Source organism: Pseudorasbora parva, chromosome 4, assembly GCF_024679245.1.
Source record: "Pseudorasbora parva isolate DD20220531a chromosome 4, ASM2467924v1, whole genome shotgun sequence".
Taxonomy (NCBI): Eukaryota; Metazoa; Chordata; class Actinopteri; order Cypriniformes; family Gobionidae; genus Pseudorasbora; species Pseudorasbora parva.
In genome coordinates, this window is record NC_090175.1 from 43,121,904 (window position 1) to 43,144,849 (window position 22,946).

The following is a 22,946-nucleotide window of genomic DNA, read 5'->3' on the forward strand; positions in this document are numbered from 1 at the left end:
GTCATTATACACATTTGTGTCCTCATATGTCACAAAAACATGCCCACACACACACACACACACACACACACACACACACACACACACACACACACACACACACACACACACACACTTATTCAGCAGGGATCATTTATTCAGCGATTTTATACGGTTCAGTGAAGAATCCTGAAAAAAAATTATATTACTCTTTGCAAAAATATATTAAGCAACACTGTATTTAACATTGATAATACGAACTAGCCTAATAAAATTATTTATAAAGACTTTCAACATTTTCATCAGAGCAGTTGAGTATTATATCAATTGTTGGCTCATTTCAGTCTGTTTTCTCTTTTCCTAAAAATTGTGGGAGCAATAGGATTGTAGCCCCCTAGCTATCACAGTGTTCCTCGGTTAAGCTTTACAAGTTATTTGTTCTTAGCACTAAAACAAGTTCAGACAACAATGGTGAAGATATTGCAGGCGCAAGGTAATCTGACCTAACATGTTTCTGAAAAGTCCTGAACTGAAATGGTGATTCATTTCAAGGTTTCCTACACCTGGCAGCCTTTGGGTTTGCTGTTTGCACCCTTTTATGCCCGTTCTCCTTGGTATGCTGGTAAAATCATGTTCTACTCTATGAGTGAAGAGGATGAGGGAGGGAAACCATAGCTGTATAAAATATTCAGTGTGGGTCCATTTAGTAAACCCCATATGCGTACACTGTGATCCATGAAGAGAGAGAGAGAGAGAGAGAGAGAGAGAGAGAGAGAGAGAGAGAGAGAGAGAGAGAGAGAGAGAGAGGGTGAGAGAACAAGAACACACAGTATATCTCAGAGCAGGCGAGTGTTTTCGTATGCTTATTCACTGAGCCTTATGCTTCAGTAGATTTACATAAAAAACAAGTTTGGGACTGATGGCACTTGAAGAATCTCAAGACCATTAAGATGTACCTAACCTATCTCTTCCTGTCTGTTTGCACGTGTCCTGTAGATGAATGTCTACTCTGATGGACCATTTTCACTGTACTGATGTAGCATCATAACGAACAAAATCTGCTCTGCATGAGTGGGAAATGAATCATTGAGTTGAGTGTGAGCTGAACAAATAATTAACAGAACTGCTGTTTATTACCATACGCAGAGTTTGAGCTCAGTCAAATTTTACACATGTTTTTTAAAGAGCTCTCTCATGCTTACTGTAAAAATAGTAATATTGTGAAAAATGTTTCTCAATTTAAAACATAATTTAATATATTTTTAAATGTAATGTACTCCTGTGATGATGTCACGTGAGCCTTCAGAAATGATTCTAACATGTTGATTTGGTTCTCATGTAACATGTCCTTTCCTTTTAGCATAGCACAAAAAATATTTACTAAAGCCTGCTCACTCTGATGCAATTAAAGTGCGTGTTATACAGAGTGTGTTTTAGGGTCACGGTTTTCGGTTCTGTACGGTTCTTTTATTGTTTTTTTCTTTTAATTGTTAACACTCCAGACATTTTCTTCAGCATATGATATATAGTTTACTTATCCATAATTTAGGATACAGTATTTAAAAAAAAAAAAATATATATATATATATATATATATATATATATATATATATATATATATATATATATATATATATATATATATATATATATATATATATATATCATGTAGAAGTTTCCTGTCTTCTGTCTCCTGCTTGTGCTGTCCAACACATTGTTGTAACATTTTTCATGTCAATTTTGATCAGAACAATGCACTGTGGCTTTAATTCAGCATGAGCAGCTTTTTGCCCAAGCTGTTTAAATTATTAAAACTAGAAGCTTATCTTAACTTTAATGTTTCATTTATCATGTGAACTAAACTTCAACTTCAATGTTACATGTGTGTTTGGGACAGAGGGGAACACAGTCGCATTTGCAGCAGATATATGCTGCCCATCATAAATCAAAGCAGGAGAATGACCGGTGTCAGACGAGAACACTGGAAAAGGTGACAGAATGGATGATATTCATCTGTATTTCAAATACACGAGCCAAGGTTCAGCTGCGCGAGACAAACACTGGCAGTGTGAATGCACAACGGGCGTGCGTGATTCTCGCTCTCCATACACATTTCTTCTGCCCTGCCAACACACTGCTTACGCGTACGGTAAGGCTGTGCGATATTGAAGAAAAATCTGATATGTGATGCCATGTTAAATAATGCGATATTCGATGTGCGATACGATATTGCAATTAGTGTGTAAAATCTATTTAAATTACATTTTTTTTAAACTAATAACTGAGAATACCATTCAATGCAAGAAAGCATCACTACAACTTCTGAAAGTGAGTCCAGAAGCATTTTAGCAAAAATGTGTGTCAAAAATCTGACAAAATAATTTTAACATCAATGTAAAGAAACAAAAAATGTAATTGCAAAGGTAATGCAGACACGAAACTGAACTAAAGGGATCACGCGCTCTCAGAGAGGCGACTTGCGCACGTTTCGGTGTGTGTGTCAGTTGTGTGTTGTCATGTTGTTGTTTCTCAGTTATTACGTTTAATAACTCTTTTTAACATCAAGCAAGTCACATAAGAAAAAGTCATGTGCCCTGTCTATTCTCTGCTATATGCGTCTCAGCTTCGACCTAAAACTTTTTCACAATGTTGAAGTAGCCTATTACAATCATTCAGATATTGCGTGCCGTTGCGATATGCATATTGCGATATATACATCTGCAATATTTCGATATATTGCGCAGCCCTAGCGTGCGGTGTAAAGCCGGTGTTATACGACGCTGGCGCATCCTCCAATTCCTTCCTTATCTCTCCCACCTGCCATTTCTACACGTGACGTGACCTGCAGCACTCCACTTTTACTGTCTTTTACTTCTTTTACTGTATGTCCACACACACCTTTTATTTTGCGCAAAAAAGGACACCCACTCTCTGAGGTAACTTAGGGGCATGAGGCTACATTGCACATGCGTCGAACCGTGCGATGCACACGCTCCGAACCAAACCAAGCAAACCAAATGGTTCGGGGTTTTTTTCATGTCCCGTGCCACCCTTAGTAAAATATTTGCTTTCTTTACTGGGTATGACCCCAAAATGTCAGTATCACTGTTATTCTTGAATTCAAGCAAAATGTACTCTAGACTAATGATTCTAGCCCATTTAAAACAGCAGTCCCAAAAATTCATCAGCAATCATCAGTGCTGATGAATGGAAAAGAAGGCAGGGCGGCGCAACACAGCACAACATGGCACAATGGCCAAAGATGTCCATCTAGTGCGTATTTACATAGAAACACTATTAAAAAGCACTGTAAACTACTGTAAACAGCACAGAGTAATCACATTATCTCCATAAGAACTTCATGATTGGCCCAAAGCAGACTTCTTATGTCAGCGCTTGCTCATACGCAGCCTTCATTTTGCGTTCATACAGCAACTTCACTTACTGGTAAACTGCCAGAACTGATTTACTGGTATTTTCAGTATTTACACATGATCTCATGATCTCACATGAATCTCTTACTATTAATATACCGGTATTTAAGTTTGTATGCATAAAAGACCGTAAGACCCGCATTTGAAAACATCTTCAAACATCTTACAGTCTACTTCTGTCAACCTCAGCACCATCTTCAAATCGACTACTAGAAGGACAGTAAGATAAGAACAAAGCTCCTTGATACACTCACCAGTCTTAGGGTTGATGCTGAAGAAGCCCTGAGGGTTCCCGCTAGTGATCCTGTAGGAGAGCTTTTCACTGGACTTCGTGTCCGGGTCAAACGCCTCGATCTGGATGATGGAGACGTCTTTGGGTGAGTTCTCCATGACGGATGGATAATAGACAGGTTCGGAGGTCTGTGGGGCATTATCATTGACATCCTGAACCTCGATGTAGACCTCCACGAAGGAAGACAGCGGGACCACACCGCGGTCAGTGGCGTAGACCGTCAGCCAGTAGTGAGATACGGTCTCATGGTCCAGGAGTTCTTGTGTTTGGATCACTCCTGTAGAAAACATGAAGAAATCTTAATGCGATCTTCATAAGGCATTGTTTTTTAACTTTTTTAACTTAAGTTACACTTATCAGCATGTATTCTATGGAGGACTAGAAGTGATATTAATGATCAATGCATTGATTAAAGTGAAGTAAAATTAAAATAAAATAGGCAATGCTTTAAAAAAAAAATATTAATGTATTTAACACTTTAAAATGGAAAAAAGTTTTAAATGGTTATTTTATTTGTCAATTAGAAAACTGTTTTAAATATGCCCATCTATGTCAATTTAAAAAACGAAAAAAAAATTATTAATTCATTTAAAAAAATAAAAAAATAATAAATTCCTTTTATTTTCAAGAGCACTCCTAGTCCTCAATAAGATGCAACATCACACAAACATTTGCAGGAAACTGAAGCCATTGTAGAAACACCTTAATTACAAGCATATTTGTCACCCATGATTCATTTATTCTGCCTACAGGAACTAAGATAAAGTGATTTGGCTGACAAATAGAAGTGTGAATAACACACATATTGTATGTTCCTTTCTCTAAGTTTAAAACCTAAAGTAGACCTTTGAAATAGCATTTCGACTTTTCAAAGCCACAATATTCTATACCCATAATGCTTTGCCTATGATAATGGTAGCCTTAGAAGCCGATAAGTGGCTCTGATAGGTTTAAGTGGGAACCTAATACCTCCTATAGATCATCTTCAGGTCCTCTAAGTGTACAATGCCTTTATTAAACACGCTCGCTTAGAGCCAGAGTCACCTGTTCTGCTCTCTACCTTGCAATCTCAAAACATTAGAGACATTTCACATGTGTGCCGTATTGCACTCAGCTGTGTCAACAGTCTGCCTATTCACTGCCATAAAGGAATGAGAAGGGGGGGAAGAGTAGGTGGAGGCCGTCAGAGAGCAAACAGCAGGTCTACATACAAAGAGCAGTCGAATTCATCATATGTGATGGCGAGAAAGTAAAAAAGCTAAAGGTTCTGTTGGACTGTAATCTCTAAAATTTCCAGTCCATGCACACCAGTGTAAAAAAGGTGTGGCGTAATTTATGTTGCACAATGACTGTTTTATTGTATCTAATTGTATATGACTTATATTTTATTGTATCATACTGAATAAATCATATGCTTGTTTAAGGGCAATAAAGATGTGGCTTGCCTGAAAAGACCTGTAATGTTATCAGTAGCCGAGTGAGCTCATCGTTACTGTAGGCAGGTGGGGTGTGTGTGAATGAAAAAGAGAGCTAGATAGACACTCCCTGGTCAAAGTTTACCGCCGCCAGAACAGGCAGGTTCCTGTTGTTGAAAATTCGATCCGATTAAACTTGAGTCCGTGAACTTAGAAGATTATACTTAGTTGGTTTAAGAAATCTTTAGATCTGGTGTTGTTAATGTTGCAGACATTTCAAGAAAACGTTCTCATTCACTAACTCTTAAACTTAATTAAAGCCAGCTCAGCAATTTTTTGTTTAGTAAAGTACATTTATGTCCCACAAGGACATTCGAATCAAGGAACTGCCAACGTTATCCTATTCTTTTCACAGTGTTATTTTGCACAATGCATTGCTACAGTTATTGTTCTTTGTCTTCTTAACTTGCTCTGCTGGGCTTTAGCAAACTCAGAGGACTAGATGGAGCCTCAAGGGGGATACGTGAGAAAGAATAGACTTACTGCTTATAAAACAGACAAGGAAAAATGTCTGCCTTTCGCAGCTCAGGCTGTTTTATTTGACCTTCTTGGCCTTATTTTTCATTCATCATTGATCTGTAACACCTGACGTTATGAATAACTTAAGGCTCTATATAGGAGGTGAGAGAAAGGAAATAGATAGCTCACTTCATCTTGCCATTGGCTATCAGTGTAGGGTGGCTCATAGATCAGCACTGTAAAAACTCTGCAGAGCTAATTCTTATAGAAGGAACATGCATAATAAATGAGGGAAATGAAACATGCTGTTTTCAACTGATAATACTAACAAATGTTTACAGAGCACAAAATCAGCATATGAGAAAGATTTCTGAAGGATCATATGGCACTGGATACACAGGAATGCACAGGAATTGATAATATATATATATATATATATATATATATATATATATATATATATATATATATATATATATATATATATATATATATATAAACATAAAAGTTGTGACTTTTTTTGTATTTTTGATCAAATAAATGCAGTCTTCATGAGTGAGCATAAGAAAAAAAAATCTAATTGTTGATGAGGTAGCGCTCATGTCGTAGCACAGATAATGTTGGATGAATTACATACTTACTTTTAATTCTTAGGGCAGGGATTTGTTCAAATCCCTAACCACAAGTATGAACAATAGTAATTGTGTTACTTGCCTTGGCAACCTAATAAATCATATTTACCAGTAAGGTTGTTCAATTGAAATGTGCAAAGGATTAATTTAGCACTAAAGATTAAGTCATGTGCAGGTAGAGGTTTAAGTCTACTGAACTGAGGGTGAGTCGAAGGTAAACAATTACTTTTATTTGTAGATGGCTGGCTGAGTAGGAAGTGACAAAGACAAATGAGTGTGTGTAAGCGGCTAGCAGGGTATGAGAACATGTCAAATAGAATCAGAGGAGTCGAACGATAGATGTGGAAGAGAAAGAGGTGGTAGGAGAAGAGAGAAAGGGTGAGACAGAAAATGAGCTTTGTCTCTGCTAAACGACTGCCCGTGCTTGAGTGCTCATTTGGATGACCAGATGATACACACAAAAGAAAGCTGCTCCTTCAAGCTCAAAAGGACGCAGCAGAAAAAGCAGGCACTAGGACAGTGACCGATCAACATACAAGCACATTAAAGCCCCTATACATTTGACATTTCTGAGACTTCTTTAGAGAGGCCACTAAGTTTGGAATTCAAATTCACACTACACATATATCAACATGCCAGAAAACATGCACCCAATGTGCTAGATGTTTTAAACAGATTTAATGCTCAGGACTTTTAGACTTCATTCATAACATGTCCAATGCCAGTAAATTACGCATAACAAAAATAAAGTTGACGTGCAGATATTATTGAACACAAAACTTTACTACAGTTCTGGTACCTATATTTTAAGGACGCTCAAGTCTGAATAGGCTTTAAATCCAACGGCATGACTTTACCAGATGAACTGCCCACAATCAATTTTCTTCTTGAAGCCTGGCAGAGTGGATCAGGACCCATTTGACATGCAAGAATATTTAGCTAACAATAAACATGATTCTGATTCATAAACATGAGCCCTTTACAATACTAACCACCCCTGACTGAGAAAAAGCTATCGTTGAAAAGAAGCTTCAGGCATTCTTTGGTGTTAAAGCTCACGCTTGCTTACTGTCATAATCCTCAGCACAAGAGCAACAATACGTTTCCAAACACACTATGTACTGTGTGTTATTGTAATGATTCAGCCAGTGCATTAAAGTTGTTTCATAGGTATTCTGCCACACCTTTGAATCCACTGTGGTTTAGGAAGTTGTGAAACCTGCCCTGAAGCTATAGAATATGATGACAGAAATAAAGCAGGCCTTTCTTTCTGGCTGCTTTGTCTGTTCATTTCTTTACCCTGAAGCGAGACATTTCACAGCTACCTGAGTGCCTCAATGAACAATGAGAACCGCTCGCACTGACTCAACGAGGCTGACCTTGCACGTAGGTGTGTGTGCATATTTGTGTGTACAAAGAGAGACAGAAAGGAAGCAAATTTCATTCTCAGACTGGGTCGACACCCCCAGTGACTGATAAGATCATGAGACGGCCATGACAACACTTTCTCCACATGGAGTCTTGACTCGACATGTTAAAGTTCGGTCCCGATTAAGAGCATCAAGGGCCATAATGATGTGAATGTTAAGTGGATTGGGGAATAGCACAGCCTCCATGCTTCCTTCCCTTTTTACGGTCTCTCAACTTTCCCAAAATGTGGGTCAGAGGGAAGGTCTCGTCAGAGCTTTGTGCTAGTGGCCATGCGACCGAATTCAGCTCGGGTCAATTGCCTATTGTGTAAAATGTGTGTTACTTCAAATCATAACTGTTAAACTAATACATTTTCATATAAAAATATTATAAAATAAAAATAAAAATTATATAAAATATAAAAATTATGTCTGACCCACCTCTGAATGCAATTAAAAACAATACCATACAAAAGTTTGGGATCTATACGATTTTAAAAGGGGTTATGCTCAAAAAAAGCTGCAATTATTTTGAAGAAAAATACAGTAAAATCAGTACATTTTTGAAATATTAAAATAGTTTTTCTATTTTTTTTAAATTGAAAACATTCCAATGCATGTGATGTATGTGCATCTACTGTTGGTAAATGTTAAAAGTGTGTTTTAAGATTTTAAAAAATGTCTACAGGGCTAAAAGTGCCCGTGATAGCTGATGAAACACTCCTATGCCTCAACAAAACCCCACTTTCCTTCATTCTACATACCGCAATTGCTCAAGTAAAAAATGGGGCCTTTTATATTCTCAATTTAATTTACAGAGCAATCCCTGCAAAGTCTTTAGGGTAACTATAGAAGAGACTAGTTTTGTTTGCATCGCATCGCAAGACTCACAATAGGAGGCGTGGCATCATGATGGTTGCGCTCCGCCGTGATGTCGGTCAGCCATCACGATGGACAATGATACACAGCCCTACTGTACATAACAATGAATTTGAATGCACATTAAAGGAAAGGCACTTAGCAGATTATCCACACTAATTTTTCCATGGCCTTAATTTAAGACTGGCCTTTATTTGTTCGTGCTGACCACGGCCTCGGACACTATCAGAGGCCCGGCGTTTAATTAACTACAGGCTTTTATTTGAGGAATTACGGTACGTGGGACATCTTCAGTTTGAGAAATTGCAAATTACATGCGTACGAAGAGCTGGCAATTGCACCAAATTAGAAAGCCAGAAAAAGATTACAGAGGTTGTCAAATAGAGGATTATGATATGTTAAACCCTGTTTATCCCCAGTGCTCGTTTTCAGAAAGAGACAAGTTGCTTTCAAAAAACTGTCAATTTCATCGTTTTTTTAAGGATGCATAATAAGCCACAAGACATCAGCTCCTGTAAGCGCACTTGACGTTTGCAGAACTGCTGCGAATATCATCAAAGCGAAGCCTGACTAACTCTGAGCAATTCTCTGACCTTCAGAGAGTGACTCTACAAGGCTTTCACATATGTAGTGGAGGTGGTGAAAGCGGAGGGATAAGTTAGGGCAGCTTAGGACGTGTATTCCCCTGGTCTGCACTTTAAAAAGCAGTCCGTTTCTCTTTGAACTGGCTTGGTTAATTCTGTTCGCCGGGCTCCTGCATTCCTCAACCTTCTTAGGCCTCCTGCTCACATGCTTACATAAACTTTCTCAGCAATTTTTCTCTCCACCTCCCATTTCACTCTTTTTCTTTCTCCGAGACTCCAGAGAAATAGTTGAGATTCCAGTGTCAGAACCAAGAGTATTATAAGGGAACCCTCGGCTAAGCTCCCATCCCCCTTTCCCAACTTTAATCATATCATGCTCTTGGTTCCCAGAGTTTTTTCAGGTGCTTTAAAAGGGCTCTACCCCACTTCAGTTTAGGGATGCAAGGGCAGAACAAGTCAAGAGGAATACTTGTACTACCAATGAACTCAAAAATGTGTACATTATTATTCAGAAAATAAACAATAGACAAATGGGAAAAAATAATTGTTAGAATAAACCAAAAATAAATGGATAGATTAATCGACTGAAAAAAAAAACAGGCCTAATGTATACATTTATAATAATATTGTTTATTATGAAGTATACTTTTTTTGGTTTTACCTAGCTGACTTTAGTGACAAATTCATAACCAAATATCAAAGAAAACCAACTTTAAAAATGTATAACTTTGAAACATAAATGCATGTGTGGGAAAAGATTCTGTACCAGAATTCTCTTGGAAACAAACATGATTCTAGTTTAAAAGGGACTGCCACTGCCAAGGTTATCGGCCTCTAATAGCGGATTGAGGAAGCAATTAAAGAACGAGTGCTTGATGACTTTAACAAACACTATGGCACACAATAGCCATCTTATCTGCAGGGCATCCTGGACAAGTAATTACGGGCTTGCGGAGCCTCTTGAGTCAATCCTCTATTTCCGTGTTACGCATCATTGCGTCTTCACTATATCGTCCTGGCTAACAAAGCAACTACCAACCTAACTAGCGCTAACAGCTTGTAACATCTGGCTGGAGGGAAAAACCTTACTTAGGACGAGCAGAATGATGTGACTGACTTAAAATAGTGCACTGTCTCGCTCTACATGTCACACTAATCTCATCTTAAAAGAAGAGAGCAGGTGGAAATCACAGCATTTGCAAAACAACAACAGGTAAGTTAAAAACATATACTGAAAATAGAAAAAAACTCAAAGCCGGAACATGAAAAGGAGCATAAAAGGGGGAATTTGTCAATGAACGAAGGAGAGTTTCTTTTTTTTTCTGCCTGCTTTAGCCTATTAATTCCAGCTGAGAGCTTCTTTTGACACTTGCCCCGACAGATCCTATTGTCCAGAAGACCTCGTGTTTTTTGCAGAGGCCTGGCAGTGAACGCGGCCTGTTTGTTTAAATATCATGTTTGTACTTTAAGCATGCTCTTTCCCCCCTGAATTGACTCCAATCTCTGAGCCCTTCCTGATAACGAGTCTGTCCTCCGTTATAACAACATTTTTTCGAAGCATGAAATAGCTGCCCAGTGACATAGTCGGCACTGGCATTATCACTAGGCAGGCACATTAGCGTCCCAGTTCATGCCAGAGAGCTTTTCTCCTCTTTTGGGAAGGCTGATAAGACTATGAAGTGAGAATGTGTTTCATAGTGTGCTGTCTTGACATTTTGAAAGCCTCACTCCTTTTTTCCTCTCACTTTTCTATTTATAAACTTGCGCTCCTTGGAGTGTTTCTGTGTGGTGAGGATCAAAGGAGTTTAAAATATTGAAGGGAGGAGTCTGGCGAGGCAGTAAAACACAGGGAATAGAAAAGTCATTTGGTTCAAACCCCAGATGTTTGACTCTTAACTAGGCTCCTAATTACACCTTTACATATCATTACGAACGTGAATTTATACATAACTGTTATCTAGGGGCAAAGCTGCGCAAACCGACATTCTGAGAAAAGAAAAAAAAAACACAGAAACTGTATCAGTTTGCATACATGAGTGTGTTCAAATTAAATGAACACATATATCCAAAAGTTTAGGGACGCCTGTCTTTAAATGCAACTTAACTTTAATGACATCCCATTCTTAATCTGTAGGGTTTAATATGGAGTTGGCCCACGATTTGTTGCTATAACAGCTTAAACTCTTCTGGGAAGGCTTTCCACAAGATTTAGGGGTGTGTTTATGGGAATGTTTGACCAATCTTCAAAAAAGTGCATTTCTAATGTCAGGCACTGATGTTGGACGAGAAGACCTGCCTCACACTCTCCGCTCTAATTCATCCCAGAGGTGTTCTATCTGGTTGAGGTTAGGACTCTTTGCAGGCCAGTCAAGTTCCTCCACACCAAACTCGTTCATCCATGTCTTTTGGGCCTTGCTTTGTGCACTGGTGTGCAGTCATGTTGGAACAGGAAGGGCCATCCCCAAATTGTTCCCACAAATTTTGGAGCATGAAATTAAACGAAGTGTCTTGGTATGCTGAAGAGTTGTGCATTAAGAGTTCCTTTCACTTGAACAAAGGGGGCAAGCCCAACCCTTAAAAACAACCCCACACCAAACTTTACACTTGGCACAATGCAGTCAGGCAAGGAAACTATTCTACCGGCCACCACCAAACCCAGACTCTTCCATCGGATTGCCAGACAGAGAAGATTGATTCGTCACTCCAAAGAACACATCTCCATTGCTCTAGAGTCTAGTGGCGGCATGCTTTACACACCACTTCATCTGACACTTTGTATTGCCCTTGTTGATGTAAGGCTTGGATGCAACTGCTTTGGTCATGGAAACCCATTCCATGAAGCTCTCTACAGACTTTTTCTTGAGTTAATATGAAGGACACAAAGTTTGGAGGTCTGTAACTATTGATTGTAGAAAGTTGGCAACTTCTGCACACAGAGTGGGGTCTGTACAGTTTTATGTGGCCGTTGCTGTTGTTCCCAATTTCTTCCACATTGTATAACACCACTAACGGTTTACCGTGGATTTAGTAGTGAGGAAATTTCACGAATGGACTTATTGCACAGGTGGCAACCTGTCACACTACCATGCTTGCCTTTCTTTCATAAATGCTTGTAGACACAGTCTATATGCCTAGGTGCTTGATTTTATACACTTTTGGCTATGTAATTGATTGGAACACTTGAATGATTTGGAGGGGTCCCAATACTTTTGAAGATAAAGTGTAATATGCATTTGGGAACACAATATGCGCCAACCTTCTTCCCAATGTTGTAATGAAACGCACTTATAAACTGGCTGTTGTCAGTAATATCATCTTTAAGGTCCCCTTGCCTGTGGTTTTCCACCAAAACAAAAGATTGATGGTTTAATGCTGGAAAAAGAATTGTAGTAATATAAATAATAATTATTATTAGGCTATACTTTTCCTTAAATATTAAAATGAACAAGCACTGGAAATCGATTCCGTCAAGTCAGGATAACACTTTGTATACCAACCAGACTACATCACTGTAAATAGGACAATGCAATGATTTATTGTTCCTTTGTTCAGAATGCATACAAAACAATAAATTTATCTAAAAGGAGGTAGCAGTTTTCAAAAACAGGTTGAGCAAAAACGCTGTAGTTTTGCTAAACGCTCCATGATGCAATGATTTGTTGTGCTTTTGTTGCAAGCTGTTGTGATTATCTGCCGAGTGTAGGAACCCAACAGAGAAATAAAAAGCATTCATCTTCATTTCTCATCTCTAACCTCTGAGTGGAAAAGCCGTGGGTGTGACATTCATAGTCCCAGGATGTGCAATTCTAAAATGCCAGTTAACTTTGACGCACAGTCAGATACAGTTTGGGAGCAGATGGATCACACAGTTTGTCTCGCGTCGGTGGTTACCATCTCTGGTTTCACACTCTGCATCCACCAGTGCTATGTTTACATCTGCTGTCACTTGCCTTCGATTCTCATTATAAAAATCTATGACATTACAGCGGACCGTATTGGGAATTGGTATGGTTGAAAGCTGGCCCGTGGCATATGGAATTTAAGTATGAAATATTGGGTTTAACGTCAAACCGTCAATCCTGTAGCGCACACTTCTAAAACCAAAAACATTCCATTGTTTTTTTTTTTTTGTTTTTTTTTGGCATAGCCCATCTTCTTTCAACTGGCTTTTTTAGAGAACATTAAAATAACAAGAGTTAACATCAGCACGAGTTCCCAAAAATGGGACCTGATAGTTGGAGACGGCAGTCGACTTTAACAAGGGAAAGTGTGCTTTTCATTTAGCACCCTACAATCAACTCCTGATCCTGCATTCCAGAATATGGTTGCCCCAGCAACACGGCTCAAGCAGAGACTACACGGAGTCAGTCAGTCACATACCCTCAGAAAAAAGTGGAAAATTAGTAGTCACACTCCTGAGAGATGGAAAAATACGATGAGATGGCAAGATGGACATAGAAAAGACAGTATTTTAATACTTAGTAGAAAATGTACAAGAGTGAAAGAAAAGAGAGAGTAAAATTTGCCAGGTATGCAAATTGCAAAGAGAATCGTGATAGGAGAGAAAACTCGCTCATGACTCTTTTCTTTTAGTTGACCCCCTTCGCCTTCTCTCTGCCCAGGCCAACTGATAGGTAGCCAAACACGAAAAGACAAAGCCACCAGCACATTCCTGTGTTATCTGGCATCAGAGAGAATCAGCCAACCTTTCTCCCCACAGGAAGGGCATATGGGGGCCCCGGCACAAAAAGCAGCACATGCACACTCTCATACTAGTGCTTTGTACATCAAACTAATTCAATTCTTCCAAACATGCTGTTTCACTAGTTGGCGGAACAACAGCCAATACCTGCTGCAAAGCAAGAGAGAAGACATTTTTAAAGTCCCCTTGTAGCCAATAATTGTATCCCTTAAAACTCATCTTTGATCACCAAAATGTCATATATTTTTTCAAATTCAGACTGCTTAAATGTAACTACACCGTTGCTACATTTAGTATACACAAGCTCAGGGATCCACACAATCAACTTTCCTCAAGTTACTTTAGTAAACGCTGCACACTGGTATCACTCTTTACAATGTGTGACACCTAACGGTAATTAATATCATTGGCCTCTTGCTTGACTACGTTAACAAACAGAATGACAGAATAATCTTTAGAAAGGCTTTGGACAGTGTAGGACATCAATGGAGAAAGATGTATAGTTCATCATAACATCCTAATATACCGTACATCATTTACATAAAAAATGGGTTCATTTAGCAATGTAGCAGGTGAATTATGTATATCAACAGAAAAATATAGCGGGATAACCAGGCTTCAAAGTGGTAGGACTGTCAACGAATATTCTAAATTTGAATATATATTCAAATAGTGTTTAAAAAACTAATTTAGAAGGTGAAAAATAATATTGCAAAAAAAATGAAGTGGGGGAAGAAACGCCCGCGGTAGTAGAGGCGTGGTAGTAGAACCGTCTTTGGTTCACTGGACTTTTAAGGAGAAAATCCTCAGCAATGGTGTTGACTTATGAATTTGCACATGGTTTGTCTTAAAGCATTTTAAAAACATACATAACCCAGGGGGTCTTTAGTAGAGGTTGGAAACTATATAGAATACTATAGAACCAAACTACCCTGATGTACCCTAAATGTATTACTTTTCAGTAGCACCACAAATCCACTACTAAATCTAATAAATATATGTGACCATTAAGATACAAGTCACAGAACAATGAATCATGATCCAGCTCTTTTTAAATAATCTAAAACAGACAGCATGACCAGTATAGTCTAAGAATCAATGAAATTTACTGGTTCTTTTTCAGCAAATCAAAAACATATGGCTGCAGTCCGATTCCCGACCAAATAACACTTATGAGCTGGTACTTCTTTTCTCCAAATATCTCTTGCTCAAAAGTGCTAAAAGAATCATTAACGGAACATAGCCCTTGATTTGTGTCGGCCAGTATCAAGTGGACTGAGCATTTTAAAAATGCAGCATTGGCTACCACAAAAATGCATTTGAAACATACTAAAAAGATAGTGGCGTTGTGAGTCTTCAAAAAGAATTATTGCCAGAGCATTTGGACTAAAAAAAGTAAAAGATGTTAACAGATATGTTAATAAAACCAAGGACCAAGTACATAAATTAAACCCATTTAGAGCCAGAGTTTTACGCTTTTGGCCTTGCCTAGTGAGTAATCAATCTTTGAAGATCTTAAGCAGAAGCTGTAAATGTTGTTTCTAATGAAAGTATTGTTATATCATAAGTCAGTCTACAACAGCAATGGGGAAAAAGCCACTGGTTTTCTGCAGCTTAATGCAAACAGATATTTTTGAGCAGTGAATCAGGGGGATTAGACATGGTTGCATTGTCAGCATTATGGGCCACACTGTGACCTAATGGTGTCTGACTCAAGCAGGTATTTCTGTATGCCGATGTTTTGAGTAGGTGCATCCTAATTCACATATTCACTATTCTATGCCATTTTATATTACAAATTAGAAGTGGGCAATATACCGGCACATATGATAAACTGGTTGATACGTTGCAGTGCTACGCAGTCATGAAAGCTTAACATTTGCATGCATTTTTTAGTATTGTCTTTAAAAACAAACACTTTTAAACCGTTAAAGCGCAGTAAGGGACAAAAGATGACTAATTTCACTATATGCATGTGCTTGTCAGAGAGAGCGTTTTTCGCACATCAAGCCAGCGTTTCTAGAGAGACACTCGCACAAACCACTGCTCATAAAGCAATTTCTTTTTGCCAGCTGATTGGGCTATATATATACTATATTGTTATAAATAGACGGTTTCATCGAACGCACGCGCGTTGCTACGGTTACGCGCCTGGCCCGAAGTTAACTTCCGGTCTGTGTCTGTTTGTATGGCGCACTACTCAGTAGAAATACATTTTAAAGTACTATTCTTGGTTAACATTATATAAATATTAAAAATCAAGCAGAGAGCACATGACACAAGTTTCCCAACATTATTCTTATATTATGAAACAAAGAAACATGTTATGCCGACGCATTGCATAATTGAAAGGCGAGTGCGCATGCATTTATATAGGCTACTGTGAACCCACCGGTAAAATGATGTTCGTTCAAATCCAGCTCAGACATGACATAAATCTGTAGCTTACTATACTTGTTGTAGCCATTAAACAATGTTTTTTTTTCTTCATATTTATGTATAAATATTATAATATTATTTTTAGATTTCATCTGATTATGATAGGCTATAAGTGCAAAGATGCGAGTGGGTCAGAAATGATTTTGGTGGTTATATTTAGTTTAATATTAAGTTTTGTTTTGTAAAAAGCCTTTCTTTCGTTTTGTACAAATTGTCTCTTAATTTTAATAAAGGGTTCTTCGGTAAATTGCATGTATTTAATTAATAAGAAATAAATAAGTAGACTAGGTCGCGGAAGCCATCGCTTTCATCGTGAACCGAAGCGCGTCTCCAACTGAAACTCGGCAGGCTTGCCTCAGACATGAGGAATATGTAGCCTAGTATGTGTAGAAACGAAAAGATTTAAATAAGCACATGGTGCAGTGTTCAGAACTCACGGTAAACAACCAGCGTTATACAGATGATCACGGCGATGGGCATGAGTGGGATAAGTTTAAGGGATTTTTTTTTTTTTTTTTTTACCTTCCACTGAATATGATCGGGTGCAAGCACATTTTAAACAGCACTTATTCACACACGTAATTTTGTGAATAAGTAATTTTGTCGTTTTCTCTAATGATTTCAAAAACATCTTGTAGTGCTTACCTGCTTGTAGTTATCAGTATACTGTTATATTCTATTAAATGACTTTGTCATTTCACACTGTGGCCAATTTAAATGTTACCAACTAAATGAGACATACTGAGTTTATAATTAAATTTATTAATTGCGTTTAATTATTGCATCTAAAGATTTTTCACGTGAATAAAGGCAAATAGATTTGCACACTTTGCTTAATCACTGGTCTAGTCTGTTAAACTTGTCAGAAGTTCTCGTTTCTAATCTGCCCTCGTGGTCTATTTTTTCTCTCATCAAAACCGAATACCATCAGTGGTTGTAGCTACATCAAGAGCAGGAACAGTTTTTGTGCGTTTTGTTTCGCGATCTGACCGGAACAAACAGAAAGTCTCTGCAACGGCGTTAAGCGTTAGATTAAAGCGCTCGTCTGTGTGAAGACTGCATGAGCCGCGTTTGCTGCATTGAACTGCATTGTTTGTATTAGTTAGGTTAATCCGTGAAGCAAGATGTTTTAAAAAAGTGGTAGGGACATGTCCCACCTGTCCCACCCGCAAATTACGCCTATAAGTTAAAAAAAAATTGGTTGATTGACGCCAATCGGACGTTCATGTTTTTTTTCCGTCTATTTGAAAGTTCGGCTAATAAACATGGTCATTTTTTTTTATATAAGTTACATAAACTGCTTTCAGGAGTTTTTGACCGGCATATCATCAAAATGTCCGGAAAACGAAACCTCTGCCGGTCACTTTGACCGGCAACATTTTTTTCTAGCGGAAACTCTGGGATCAACGTGACGGTGAGTAATGAATGACAGGATTTTCAGTTTTGGGTGACCTACCCTTTAAGTGGGGCGTTTTCCCACTCTATATTAAAGACATAAATGGGAGATTATTTATAATAAACATGCTGAAACAAAAAAAAATCTATACATTAAGATAATGGTGCACAATCAAAATTAAAGATGCTAACGCATAAGAAAGATAACGCATTCTCTGGTGTTATTGATGTCTACCGGAAGTTAAGTTTGGGCCACAAAAGCGCGCATGCGCAGTAACGTTTGTTTATGTTGTTACCGTTGAAACCGTCTATAGGGTTGGGCATCGAGAACCGGTTCCAACTTGGAACCGTTTAAAAAATAACGATTCCATTGGAATCGTTTAAAAAAATTTGTTTTCAGTTCCGATCGTGCACGTTTTGGTTTCCATGGCCACCTGATTTCCGGTGCTTGCGCGCCTGCTTGTTCTTTTAGCCATGGAAGCCCGGTAAATGGCGCTCTGAAGTGTGGATTTATTTCACTTTTAAAAAGCCTGTGTCGGCACAGTGCAACTAGTGTTGTCAAAAATATTAGTTGAAAAAGATACTGAAATATCTGAAAAGATACGATAGCCTGCTCAGTTTCTACAGTATCGATCCCAGCTGCACTCTCCTCTCCTCTCCTTCTCTGACCGACAGCGAGTTGACGTGCAGCCACATATTCTCACTCAATCGGTCTGAATTTCGCGCGGGATTGCACATAATTCTACAAATCCCTCAGATTTCAGGCTCACATCTGAAGCGCACACATACCGTAATAAAGCCCCCTCTGACATACAAGTGCAAATATTTGCTTCTTTTTCCAGCTTATTATTGGTCAAATACAATCAACCAAATTGTCAGTGCACATTTTGAAGTGTATTAATATAAACACAGTCTTAAACAATTCAGGAAGAAATGAAGAATGAGTAACAGGAACAGTGTTCAGGATCAATGAGTGAGGCAGTTCTTAAAGGGGCCGCAGTCATTTGTTATTCAAAGTCAAACTACAAAAAGACAAACGATCACACTGCTCTTGACTGATCAACGTGTGTAACTTTAATGGTTTTATATGAAACTATTTAATTTTTTTGCAAAAAACATTATCCAATGTTATTTTACATTTAATTAGCCACTTTGCATTTTTTAATTCAGTTTCTTACCTGAATGTTAGACCTACCTGAAAAAATAAAGCAGTCTTTCATTTATATATTTTATTCTATTTTATTTATTTGTGCTATTTTTTGCAATATGTTTATTTGTTCTATAAAAAATATCTAATTGACAGTATATGCAGTGTTTTTCCCCCATGGTATTGAAAATAGCATTAAATATCGATGTGACATGTTTTGACTCCACCCCTCAAAGAATCGGAATCGAGAATCGAAAAGAACCGGAATCGAAAGTAAGAATCGGAATCAGAATCGTTCAAATCAAAACGATGCCCAACCCTAGTTATAAATAACTATATTGTGTTATATATCGTTGTCGTGAATTAAAATAAATTGTATCTTGATTTAAGATTTTGATCATATCACCCAACCCAGGTATAAATCGTGTGAGTAGGTAGTCTGAAAATTCCAAAAAGACGTACACTTCAAACAGCCAGATGATGCACCTATTTTACCAAATAATAAAAAATGTGTTTAGTATGTCATTTGGAACACAACTAGTTAGTGACCATGGCAACTTGTTTTCCATAGTTGACTAATTGTGATCTCTGTGGGCTTTAAAAAAAAGCACATCTAATTATTTGGCTTATACTTGTGAAAACGATAACACTGAAACAAATTGCATGTACTTAGAGAGAGGTATTGGTATCAAGACAAGTCTAATTTTATTTTCTTAAATTTAATGATCTGAAATGTGTGACTAATCTGTATCTCAGAATGTAGGTGACCCCCACAAACTTTCACAAGAGGTGCAAACTGATTTATCACATCTTGCATGGACAACTTGGCAAATAATCAGAGCTGATTTCACTGCAAAAAAAATTAATAAAATAAAACAGAAATGTACTATTCTCCGAACATAAATGAAAGAACTCTCTGGTACACATGGTTTTATAAAATGAGATTTAGGAGGAGGACTAAAATGCAAAGTTAAACCTAACTGAGCACACAATGCCATCGGTCTCAGAATTAGGGTTACGGCTCCTCAAAATGTAACTAACCTCCTTTGCGCCATCTTTAATGTTTTACATTTTTAAGTATTGATCCTATTAAATATGGCAAAGCAAGACTTCTCACTTCAAGATAAAACCTAACTAGATTTCTACAGTGTTCTGGAAGGTTGCTAGGATGTAATATTCTTTTTAATACTCATTTTTAATAAATTTTTGATATTATGACAAGTGTTCTAAACTTAAGTGAAGGATGCTGATACAGATACAAGTACATCTGCACACATCACATTGATATGTTTATTGAAGAAATAAAAAAAGATATACTCATCTGACAAATAATATAAAAATATGCACATACTGTTTATAACCTTTATTGACAGTTGACTACATGCTGTCTATGAAGGTCACTATCCTTGAGAATCCTTGACAATGGCATCCTTGAGAAAGCTCTGCATCCGCATTTCATTTTATAAATAAGTCAAATATCCTTGACCCATGAGTTTGCTCTCTACTTTTTCTCGTTTCCATTTACCACGTGAGGTTTATTAAATAAAGACATTAGATTCTTTCCGCAGCTCTGGAGACATCAATCAATTAAGCAGCATACCTCAATGACTCGTGAATCTTTGCTTGCTTGTGTGTGTGTGTGTGTGTGTGTGTGTGTGTGTGTGTGTGTGTGTGTGTGTGTGTGTGTGTGTGTGTGTGTGTGTGTGTGTGTGTGTGTGTGTGTGTCATCTTGATAAACAAACACATGGCTGAATTTGCCTGGTAAGAAGTTAGAACACTAAGGAATCACCAGGGCCCAATGTAGCCCTCTGCTCTTGACATGTTTGTGAGAATCACATATGTAAACACTGCAGGAGGTTTTCCAGACAGTAGAACCTCCTGCAGCTACAGATCCAGCTTTGTTATTGGTTGCAAAAGCAGACCAAAAAAATAGATTAAATCTCTAGTAACCATTCTGTTTTAAAGCAAACTAATCAGGTTTTAACTAAATTGAATTGTGTCAGCTATAGTTTAATTCGTACTATTTCTGAGAAATGAGGTTTTTGAGTGCAGCCTTCACTCCACTCGAACAAAAAAAAAAAACAAGTATGGGAAGACAGGATATAAATTAAGGAAGCCTTATATTCCTACAAGTCAAAACTACTGGAGTCAAAGTTGCAGGGCTGAGGCGAACAAAATTGGGGGAACGATGAATGACAAAACATTTCATTTGCAAATTCCTCACCCCCTGTGGGGTCTACAGAAGTAGAGGATTAAATGGGTAAACAACACCAGCACATCGAAAATATAGTCTTAAGCACCAAATCTGGCCCAGATGTGTCTTTCTTTTGGTGTTCATTCTCATAAAACATGACTAAAGGTGTGCCCACAGCCTCCGGCAATGGTGACCCTATGTTCTCAAAATACCCATTTAGTGCAAAACAACAAATGACTCTTTATTACTGCTCTCCGGCCTCAGTTTAAAGATTGATTCCTTGTTTGAAACATGATATTCATCCCACATGTAGTGACCTCAAACCCGAACACCTCCTACCCATCCCTCCTCTAATCTTTCCATTCCCATGAGAGCTGCTGTAACCTCAGGCATATTTGCTTTTTTAACAGTCCTGGCTATGAGCCTTAACAATGGTACTCTGAAAAAGACAATGGCATGGCTGCCAGAGCAGATAGATCAATTTGGGGGTCATAGAGTGGGGGATAAGGTCAGAGACTCCTGCTGACCCGTATCTCTAGTTAGGGGTGGTGCTAAGTGGACTCTCAATTGACAATCCTCACTACCACGAAACATTATGGTAACTATTAGATTAAAACTTTGATTTGGAGATTATTCTGCAACCAGGTATCTCGACAATAATTTGTTCTGCTTGAAAAGGAAAGAGGCCTACAAAATTCAACAAACGTCAAATTTTCATGTAAGAGAGGCATATCTGTTAAGTGGCCAAAACTCTCACGCTGACAGCAAGCAATTCTAATCTCTGAGCCTTGCAAAGTATGGTTAAGTTCAGAAATGTTGACTGGTAGTGATAAACTCATTCAGGTCTCTAACTTCCCAGCTTTTTCTCTGATTCACCCCTCAAGACACCATTTACTTTCTCTACCCAAATTACTTTGGGAAAAAAACCTTTAAATGAGCTTCCATCCATTGGATCTGCAGCAAAGCCCAATCTCCATAAGACTGGGCAGGCACAATGGGCAACAGATGGTCTTCTTGGGAGGGGGGGTGGGGTGGGGGGAACCTATGCCAGCACATCCTGTCATGCTAAATTTACCACCCGAAAAACCAAGATTCTCCAAAAGGCGTTTAAATGGGATACTGTTAATTTACTTTCTTAAGGCCCTTTCATACGGAACCCGACATGACATAAAGCGAAGCGCCAACGAACGGTGCTTTCACACCAAATGAAACGATTGATCGCCTTCTGCTAATGTACACCAGCATGATAGATGGTGCTGACTGAGTATGCATTTTTTTCTTGTGGGTGTATCTTGAAGGTTTTTCCATTTGACTTTTTACCTTGCACAACATAAAATAGTAAATTATGATAAATACAATTTAGAACTACACCAGAAAACAAAAACTACGATAATTATTTTGACCAAATACATCATAAAATATAATCGAAATTAAGTAACAGGTGCATTAGAGCTACAATTAGCATCAAGCTACACATCACAATTTATGAGGCGCTGTTTTTGATTAAACCCCACTTTAAACCTTGTAATAACCCATTGAGATTTAAAGTGGATATTGATCATATAAATGACAATCAGGACAGTGGTTAAAAATTGTACTTGCCTTGCCAACATTTTCACTGGCCCCACCACAAAAAAGTAATAAATAAATATGATACATAAAATAGGCCTAGTTATTTTGTATTTGTGTTTTTGACCAAAAACTTAATAAACAAGGTTGTGATACCAAAAAACTAATAAGTTTCAAATATTGTAAAAGACTGAGGTAAACTGTCAATAATAAAATAAGGACAAATAAGCAAATTACAAGTGATAGCACAAATACAATAGAAACATACAAATGAAATAAACACTGCTTTTTATGTTTTCAATAAGTCTAACAGTAATTTTCAGGATTTTTTTTGTCCTTTGATTAAGATTAAAACAA

At 37.8% G+C, this 22,946-nt stretch overlaps 1 protein-coding gene across 10 annotated transcripts in view; it reads right to left on the reverse strand.

Annotated features, from left to right (window-relative positions):
* fat1a (FAT atypical cadherin 1a) overlaps positions 1-22,946 on the reverse strand; it is a 103,329-nt gene that overhangs the window by 71,860 nt on the left and 8,523 nt on the right. For all 10 annotated transcript variants that reach the window (XR_010904781.1, XR_010904780.1, XR_010904779.1 and 7 more), the window contains exon 3: positions 3,668-3,982. Coding sequence is in view for 7 of the 10 variants with exons in the window: in XM_067441895.1 (XP_067297996.1) it covers positions 3,668-3,982 (315 nt within the window). In the remaining 3 variants the exon portion in view is untranslated. The remainder of the gene's footprint in view (positions 1-3,667; positions 3,983-22,946) is intronic.